Source organism: Varanus komodoensis, unplaced genomic scaffold (assembly GCF_004798865.1).
Source record: "Varanus komodoensis strain SLA01 unplaced genomic scaffold, ASM479886v1 scaffold25, whole genome shotgun sequence".
NCBI lineage: Eukaryota > Metazoa > Chordata > Lepidosauria > Squamata > Varanidae > Varanus > Varanus komodoensis.
This window is the reverse complement of record NW_025335661.1, coordinates 1,053,879-1,063,590: the sequence shown is the minus strand read 5'-3', so window position 1 is coordinate 1,063,590 and position 9,712 is coordinate 1,053,879. Positions and strand designations below refer to the sequence as shown.

General features: G+C 41.1%; 1 protein-coding gene across 1 annotated transcript in view; it reads left to right on the top strand.

The window, feature by feature from the left end:
- Positions 1 to 801: 801 nt before the first annotated feature.
- The window catches only part of LOC123024687 (rootletin-like), a 117,522-nt gene continuing 108,611 nt past the window's right edge, over positions 802 to 9,712 (top strand). Inside the window, exon 1 of the mRNA XM_044432732.1 lies at positions 802 to 855. Within this exon, the coding sequence (XP_044288667.1) occupies positions 802 to 855 (54 nt within the window). The remainder of the gene's footprint in view (positions 856 to 9,712) is intronic.

Genomic DNA, 9,712 nt, shown 5'->3' with positions numbered 1-9,712 from the left:
GTGGCATTGCTCTTCTCAAACCCTCTCACATTAATGTGTTCATCCAAAAGGGGTGGGTGTGTGTAAACAGTAAAATTCATTTCTTACTACTCAAACATATGCAAAATTGTGTAGCATTATTTCCATATGTATTGTAAAAACACTATGAGATGCTGGTACACTATTTTGCAAACATATGCTGAAAGGCAGTTTAGATATACTGTTAAGATAGTCTACACACACACACATCAGCAATAGTCATATGCCAATCCTAAAATTGGGACCATAGTCCAATATGTTCAATTGGATTTAATTCTTTGGATTGCAACCTGCATAAACAAATATCTCAAAGAGGGAGATAGTGGTTAATTTGTTGGAAAAAATATTATGGCAGCACAACACTGTACATCAGTGTGATATTGTGTAAAACAGTGTGAGGACTGTTGGTGACAGATTTCCGAGGTCGTCTCCTCTGGAGTCGCTGGTCACATTCTTGTGAGAGAACAGCAAATCTCCCGCTTTCCATACAACCTGGCTTGGAGAAACAGTTCGGTTTGCCGCGTCCCTTGGTCTCCGTGACAACCCCGGGCCGCGTTCTGTTTCTATGACAACACAAGGCACTCGGCGTTCCCGTTGTCTTAGTAACCGCGACAGGGCCCCACCACGCGACGGTTCCATTCTTGGAGGCAGTGGAGAAAGATCGACGGAGAGTTCCTGACACTCCGGAACTCAAGAGCGTGCTGGCACACACAACATGCGAGAGCAGCTGCTCAGTTAGCGTGGGTCTTTCTCTCTGGGACCTGCTCCGACCGGTGTTGAGCGATGAGCGAGGGAGGAGAGGAGAAGCCAAGTCTGAGGCTGGAGGCTGCAATCCAGGTGAGTAAGAGAGCATTCTGCTAGGACTCTCAGGAAGCTAATTTCAGGGTCAAGTGACTGCATGCAGTGCCTCCGCCCCTCGACTTACACAGTTTGACCAACCAGCAAAGGAAAAGGTTGCATTTTCTTCTCAGGGCAGAGTCCAGCCTTCCAACTTGGGCGATAAGGTGGACGAAGGAAATAAAACTTATGTTTTTCGCAGCCGTCTCTCTGTCTTGCAGTTAATCTTGATAAGAATTTCTGGATTACTGAAGGATAGCGAAAGATCCTGACAGTAATTAAAGGCATTATGCTATGCATGGCTGGATGGAAAATGCTGGGAATTGTAGGACTTTTCTCCCATCCAATCATATTTAGGATTGCATCTAAAATCTATGGATTACAAACTTCAGTGATCTGTTGATATGATGCAAATGCCAATCCCACTGTGTAATCCTAAATACACTTACCTGAGAGTAACTCCCATTGACTTCCGTGAGGCTTACTTCTGTATACTTTTGCATGCATAGGATTGAGCTATCAATATTCAGGCTAAATCTCCACTCAGCTGTGAATCTAACTGGATTTGGGCCACTCACTGTCCCCCATCCTAACCTTTCTTGCATCATTGTTGCGAGACCATTACCAGGGAAGGAGCATAGTTAAATGGTAAAGCACATGTTTAGCTTGTAAATTGTCTTCCAGGTTCAGTTACTGGGGTTTGCAGGAAGACTCCTATGTGGAAGTAGGTAGACTAGAGGGACCAATAGTGTGACTTGGTATGAGTCAGCATCCTCTGTGCTAAATATATGTATGGAGGAGATTCCTACAACTGGAGGAATAGTGCCAGAAAAGTGTCAAGGGTTAAACCAAGAAAATTTGAGAAATGTTTATTAATGTAAACAACTAATCTGCATGTTTTTATCTGCTGATCAGCTCCTTTAAATGTTTTTTGTTGCTGATTTTAAAGTAACAATTTTAATGTGATTGGTTCTATTATTGCTTTCATTGTGTATATTGCTGTGAGTTTTGACTAAAGGGGCAACTCATAAAGTAAATGCATAAGCAATTGAAATGATGGGACAATAGAGAAAAAAGACATCTAGAGGTATCTGGTTTAGTAGAATGATCTACAGGGTGTCCCAAAAAAATTGACATCATTTCGTAGTCTAATAAAATAGCTAATTCTCGCTCAAATGATCTCAAATTTTAACAAAATGTGTAAACTAACTAATGTTAGTTACGCAATGTTATGCAAGACATGCTACAGCCTATTTGGCAGTAGGTGGATTACCGACTTGATGTGTGTTGTGTCACAAGTGGTGCACATATTGAACATTTGTGAAGCTTTGTGAAATCGCTTATAGAATCTACATCCCTTTGAATCTCTTGTTCTAATTTTGATAAATCTTTTATTGTTCAACATGAAGCCTATTTCATTTGCCTAGGACATGTAGTTACTCAGATATTCACATTTCAAATGTCAAATTTTTTGGAACACTCTATTTCTCTTCTCCCATTTCTTCTGCTGTCTAAGGAGACTGTTATCTTTTGTGTGCACATGACTTCTGCTGCAAGTAGACTGCCATAAAGATTTTGAAGATCGGGTCTATAAAAATCTGTGGTTCCCTTCCATTGTTTTCTTTCATGGCCTGAAGTTGTCTTGTGACTTATTGCTGACATTTTGAATTACACTAGAGGGCAGTAAAGTTTCAGAAATGAATCTAAAGAACAAAAGAGGATGCACATAGATGGCCTTGAAAGTAAGCAAACCTGGAGAGATCCTATCTATGCATGCATGCTCAGAAGGTCCCACTTTCCAAATCAGATAGCAGCCTTAGGACTATGCTGGTGGGAAAATGCTAGGAGCTGTTGGGTGTGTGTGTGTGTGCGCGTGTGTGTGTGTGTGTAAGCATGCATAATATTGTGCCCTTAAAATAAAAGCCTACAGACACTAACTCTGGATTAAGCTTCATTGAATTTAGTAGGATTTATAAAATCAATTTAGAGGATTGGGCTGCATACACTTCAGAGTCCCTGTTAACTGGTCTGAATTCCAGTAGGGGAGTAAGAAGTCTAGCTTACCACAGAAAGGGTAATATGCAATTCAGACTGACTATAGCCATGTTATACTGCCAAGGTACAAATGTAAGGTCTGCTTCATTAAACTTGGCATAGTAAGCATGGGCATGTGAAGCCTGTAGGACCTTTGACCTGCATAGCTGTTAATAGTCAGAGTCACAGCTGCTAATATGACTATTTCTCTTCATATCAGGCCTATATTAGATAGTTGCTTATGATTTATTTTCATCTTATGCATGTCATATGCCAGAATCACTGACAACTGCAGCACATACTTTCAGGTTGTTGTTTTGCATTTTCAGCTGTCTTTTGTAGGCACATCTAAAAAGAGGTAGAAGTGTTTCCCAGTGCCCAAGGCACTTTCCTCTGAGAAAGCTAGGGCACAATCCTTTGCATATTTAGGCAGAACAACTCTTAGCATTCTGCATGGAATTTTAAACATGCATAGGATTGCTCCTGTAGCAACTCAAACTGGATTCCAGTGGTAAAGAACCTTTGGAAAGATAAGCACTGGTTTCTTATATCAGAAATACCTACAGAAGCCTTGCTTGTATATCATCTGCAGTTTATTTAACTCTGTTCTAATGTGTATAATATACAATAACATTTTAATACAAAGCAACGCATGTTGTATATTTGAAGTTTTGTCAGGTTGACTTGATGTGTAGTCATTGGTATCTACTTGTTTTTTCAAGTAATGCCTGTCTAAAAGCAAATTGATATGCAGAAGGATTCCTTTGTTATGTTCATTTATGCGTGTTATATTGGCCTATTTTAGTAGCTACTTCCTGGCCACGTGGTGATATATCTATAGTAGGACCCCTGTATCTGCAGTGGATAGGTTCCAAGCCCCACAGTGGATGCTTGAAACTGCAGATAGTAATGAGCACTATATACTGTAAAATCAGCTCTCCACATTCATGGGGGCTGGGGCACAGGACCCCCATCAAGGTGAAAAAGTGGAAATATCTCTAGGGAAAAACCGTGAATACCTTTAGAGACTGTTTGGGAACTCTTTGTCTGGGTACTAATTAGCCTCACTCACATGTTTTGTCCCTCAGTTGGTGCAAGGACTCTAGAGATATTTGTGGTTCGTCCACCCTCACAGGGGTCCTGCACCCCAAATTCCTGTGAATGTGGAGAGCCACGGTCAACCACAGTTAAATGAAACTGCAGTAACTGATACAGAAGATACGGGGGTCCTACTGCACTCAGAATTACCATTGGACTCCTTCTTTTTGGGTAGAGTGGGAATGCAGAACCTCAGGCTTGAGGACTAAATCTGGGCCTCCTGTGATACCCATATGGTGCTTTGGGATTCTCCAGATGGCCATACCCTCTTCCCCTGCTTCACTCCCTTTCCTCAACCACCAATCATTTGGTGGCTTCCTGGCATTTGTGCAACTTCTTCTCTGTTCTGAAATGTTGATATGCCTCTCCTTCGTTACTGGTGGTAAGAGCTTTAAGCTAAAATAGGCTGTCTTTTACCTCTCTGCCTTGCTTCCAACTAGACTGCTGAGTCCAGGAGTCTCAAAACCCTTGGGATGAAAGAGGTGCAAACCTCCACCCTCCAGATCTCCCTCTTATGCATCTACCTCTGGCAAATTCTCAAAGCAACAGGGAATTAACCATGTACCACAGCCAAACAGGGAGGGTCTTCTCAGAGGTATCATGACTGGCTCACAGCCTGTCTTTGATATAGAATAGGAGGTATCCTACTAGGTAACATCTGTAGTCCTATTCTCAAACTTTCATTTCATATTTGCTAATTGGAAGAGTAGGCTAATTCTCAGCAAGGAAGACACTTTCTTCACTGTAACTTACCTAGCATGGAACAGAAATATGTTTTGTACTTGTTCTTCTGCATGTATGGGTTTTCACTGTTTAAGTGGATGAGAGTTATTTGGAATGCAAATGAGCACTCTCTCCAGCGTAGATTTTGCACTCTCATTGCATTTGATTGAAGCAAGAACCAATTTAGACTTCTTGTCCAAAAATGCCCTTCATATTTTCATTCCTTTACAGCTGGCTTGTCTACATCCCTGTTTTCTGGTGTTGCTTGGAATGGATATTGTTAATATGATCTCACGTGTTCTTAGTCTTTCTCCCTCAGGGACAGAATGTCAGCTTACAACAGGTCTTGTCACCCTCAAGGGAATCATTTTGTACTTGTGTTACAGTTATTGGTGGATAGTGCTCGTGTGCTTGCACTCTCTGTGTGTGCGCGTGTGTGTGTGTGTGGGCAATGTCAGTTAACCTGCAAATACTTCACCAGTGGTTGCTCTTTCCACAGCTGTGCTGACATCACCAGCTACAGAGGGAGTAGTTATCTCCATGGGTCCTGTTTAGAGTCTCTATGCTACAGCTGCAACTCATTACTCAGCCTAAGAGTTTTAATCAAAGCTTTTGCTGCTAGGTGGCCTGAACATTGCAGTTACGTGACTGGATTTTTTTTTTTTTGCAACTCTTGCAGTTTTCATACTCACATGTGGCATCTGTTGCTTAGAAGGCAAAAACATTTAAAATGGCTTAGAGGTGAATGGCTAAGATGTTAAAGAGACATGGTCACCTTGCAAAGCCATGTCCCTCTTGGAAGTCTAAAAGTGATGAACAATTAATGTAAGAAGTTGCTGCGCTAGCAAAATTCTGCCATTTGCCATTGCACAACATGCAGGAGCATTAGCAGAACACTTCAGCTGGGCTTGCATGATCTGGACAACACGCTAGCTGAAAGGCTAGAGAGGGTTGCTGCTCTATCCAAGAGCCTTAATGCGTCCTTTTGGAAGCTGACATCCTGCCCTCTCAATGCTCCAGTATGCTGTCCTCTGGGATACCAGTTGCAGGAGATGGTCTTGGTGAGCCCTGCTGTGGCTGATCATAAGTTCATTCACACATAAATCATCATCCACGTGTCATAGAATCATAGAACAGTAGAGCTGGAAGGGGCCATGAAGGCCATTGGATCCAATCCCCTGCTGTTGCAGGACACTGGCTTACGCCATCCCACTCAGATGATGGTCCAGTTTTGCCTTGAATGTATCTGGTGTGGGAGAGCCCATGGCCTCTCTAGGCTGTGGGTTCCACTGTTGTATTGCTCTGACAGTGAGCAAACTTTTCCAGATATCTATCCTTAGTCTGGAACTTGAATTGATTGTTCCATGTCCTACACTCTGGTATCAGTGAGAAGAGATCTTGACCTTCCTCTTTGTGACATCTTCTCTTCTCAAGACTGAATATGCCCAGTTCTCCCAGTCTCTCCTTATAGGGCAGAGTTTCCAAAGCCTGGATCATTTTGTTGTACTCCTCTGGACACTTTCTAATTTTTCTGCATCTTTCTTCAATTTTGGTGCCCAAAACTGGGCACAGTATTCCAGTTGAGGTCTAATGAGTATAGAGGAACTGCTACTCATGATTTGGAAGTAATACATCTAGTAATGCATCCCAGAATAACATTTGCCATTTTTGCAGCTGCATCACATTATTGGCTCATATTTAACCTGTTGTCTACAATAACTTTTTTTTCTTTTTCAGTTCTATTGAGCCACGTATTCCCCATCTTGTATCAAAGCATTTGGTTTCTTTTTCCTAGGTGGAGGATTTGTCCCTATTGAATCTTATCCTGTTGCTTTCAGCCTAGCATTCGAGTTTATCAAGTTCACTCTGGATTTTCATTCTTTCTTTTAAGGTGTTTGCTATTCCATCCAGTTTTGTATCACCTGCAAATTTGATTATCTTTCCTTGTATCCTTTCCTCAAATCATTAATAAATATGTTGAAGAGCACTGGGCCTTGAACTAAACCCTGCAACACTCTGCTAGTTACCTCCCTCCAGTTTGAGAAGATGCCATTGATAAGCACTCTTTGTGTCTGATTTAGCAGCCAATTTTAGATCCTCCTAATAGATTTTCTATCTAGTCCGCTTTTTGCTAATTTGCTTGTCAAGGTGTCATGGGACACTATGTGAAAAGCTTTGCTAAAGTCTAGGTAGATTATGTTCACAGTGTTCCCTCTGTCCATTTGGGAGGTTATCCAGTCAAAAAATTAGATTAAGTTAGTCTGACAGGATTTATTTTTGCTAAATCCATGTTGGCTTTTATTAATCACTACATTTTCTTCAAGGTGCTTGCAGACTAATTTTTTTTAAATAATTTGTACCAGAATTTTTTCAGGGATGTCAGGCTAACAGGTTTGTAGTTCCCAGGTTCATCCCCCCCCCCCCCCCCCACACCCCCCCCTTTTGAAGATGGGGGCAACATTAGCCCTTCTCCAGTTTGCCGCTTCTCCTATTTTCCAAGATTTATCAAAGATAATAGCCAGTGATTCTGAGAGTTCCTCTGCTAGCTCTTTTATGGCTCTGGGATGGAGTTCATCAGGCCCTGGAGATTTAAATGTTTTCCATGTAGGAATTCCTCGACCATTTCTCTGTCAATCTGGGGCTGCCATCTCTCAAATGCCCATTATTATGAGCCTGGATATGATTGCATAAGATGAACTGTAGCTGGATTCTCTTGAAACTTGGTTTCCACTAGTGCAATTATATTTGTGCCTATAGCATGACTTAGCTGGATATAATTTCAGCATTTTCAGTCATTGTTAGCAGTTCTAGGTGTAACCTGAAACCTGCATAGTACCTGGTAGGGTCCAATCTGGTTGAATGTACTAGTGCAGGGGTCCTTAAACTAAGGCCCGTGGGCCAGATCCGTCCTGCCATGCCCACCTAACCAGCCCTCCCTACAGATTTTGCACTTGCCGGGTGCACAGCTTCCTCATAAGGAGGTTGTTTAGGACTCGATCTCCTCGCAAGCAAGCTGGTGCCTCCCCCCCACCCCCGTCCCTGCCTCACGTGCGTGTGCATGCCCCCGGCCCCCTCACCAGCCCCCACCTTCCTCGCTGGCACCGCCTTGGCAGCCTGCACCCACCACTGACACCTGTCAACTGGTCCCCTTTAGGAAAAGTTTGAGGACCCCTGTACTAGTGATTTGGTTTCTTTCTCCCAATCAGCCAATCTACTGCCGGTATTTTAAATATCCCTGAAAGAATGTGGATGCCATTTTTTGAAGTCCCTCTGTATTTTTCGCTTGTCATTTGTCAGAATGATGCTATCTGCACAGTTACCCGCTTTTTCACTCAGTGTTGAGGGGAGGGCAAGGAGGTTAATGAGGTGACCTGATGTAAAAGATGGCAGGGCTTTAATGCCTTGAATATTTCTATAGAAGAGGGATTTTCAGCAGGTGTGAATTACATGATAGGTTATAGTTATTGAAATACCTTCTTTCATCCAGCTATTAAAAATACATTTACTTTGATTTGTTTCCCATCTCTCCAACCTAAAATTAAAAGCAATGAACTCTGTGAAAATATAGAAGTTTATTCTGTTTTGGTCTTTAGGCAGAACACACACGCACACAGATGGGTGGGGAGAGGGAAGGAGCGGGGAGGTTGATTTCTAAAAGTGGTTGACATTCACACTGGGAAATTAACACCAGAAAATTTCTCCTGGTGGGGCCTAAACACATTTGCTGGGATAGTTTTCAGGCAAAATGTGTACTCCCATGGGAGTGCACATTTCTGCACACCTAATGTGCATGGAGTCTATGGGCCTGATGCCCCCAAGACCCTCCAAATTTCTACCCTGTTCCTCTTGCTACACCAGAGCTTTTGCATAACAAAAGTTTCACTCTGCAGTGGTGTATGATCTTAATTTGCACATGTAGCAGACACCACCATAATGTACCTGTGTATTTCCATTGCATATGTTGTTGTTCCTACTGGAATGCTGTTTCTATTTAATTTATTTATTTAATAAATCTGTGTAGTGCTTATCACATTTGAAAACATCCCCAAGTAGTTTGATAAGCAAATACAGTAAAATAAAACATTTGTTAAAGCATTCAAATGAAATACTCACAGGAACACAATTAACAAGCAGATCAACAGGTATGTTCACATGCCTGGTTACTTAGTGTCACATTCCATGACATTTGCCTATGCAAAGTGACAGAAAAACTTAAGAATTGAGAATATGACAGCACTGATTTTATTGTTATATTTAAGCTTTGCATAAAGGAGCTCAAGCTGCTACCAAAACTTTATTTGGAATGAAAGATTAAAACAATGAATAAAAAGGATTGGTTCCTAGATAGTAGAGTACTATCTAGGTACAATTGGAAACAATATTCAAAATGAAGTACAGACCAGGTTCTTCTGTTACTTTCAGTCTCAGTGAGAAACGATGCAAATTTAGTTGGTGTAGAGGGCAGTGTTGTTGCATTTTCATACATACAGTTTTAGCTTTGTCGGCATAGCAATAACTGGTTTTTAGGTGAAATGGATGTGGTATATCATTCTTGTTCTATGAACACAAGGAGTCCCAGTGATGAAGCTTCACAATTCTAGCAACAAAATACAGAGAAGTTAAGGTGAGTAAGATCCTTGTGTGAGTTTGCAGCTGCCCAAAAAGATAACAGAACTAAGAATGTTTCCACCTAGCATTATCAAACTTTGTAAAAACTTCACAATTGGACATGTGCGAGCCCTATTCATCCTTTGCATGAATTAATTTCTGGTCTTGGACTCTCCCACAACTTTTTATATATATATATATATATATATATATAATTTTATATATTATTTAATATATATTATTATATAATATATATGTTTAATATATGTTTAATATATATTAAAAATTTTAAACTAAGACGAAAAAAATCAAACATCACAAACATTAACATTAGATTCACTGGGTCAACCTCCTACTACATATTTTTTAACATTCTAATATCAAATTCCAGTTA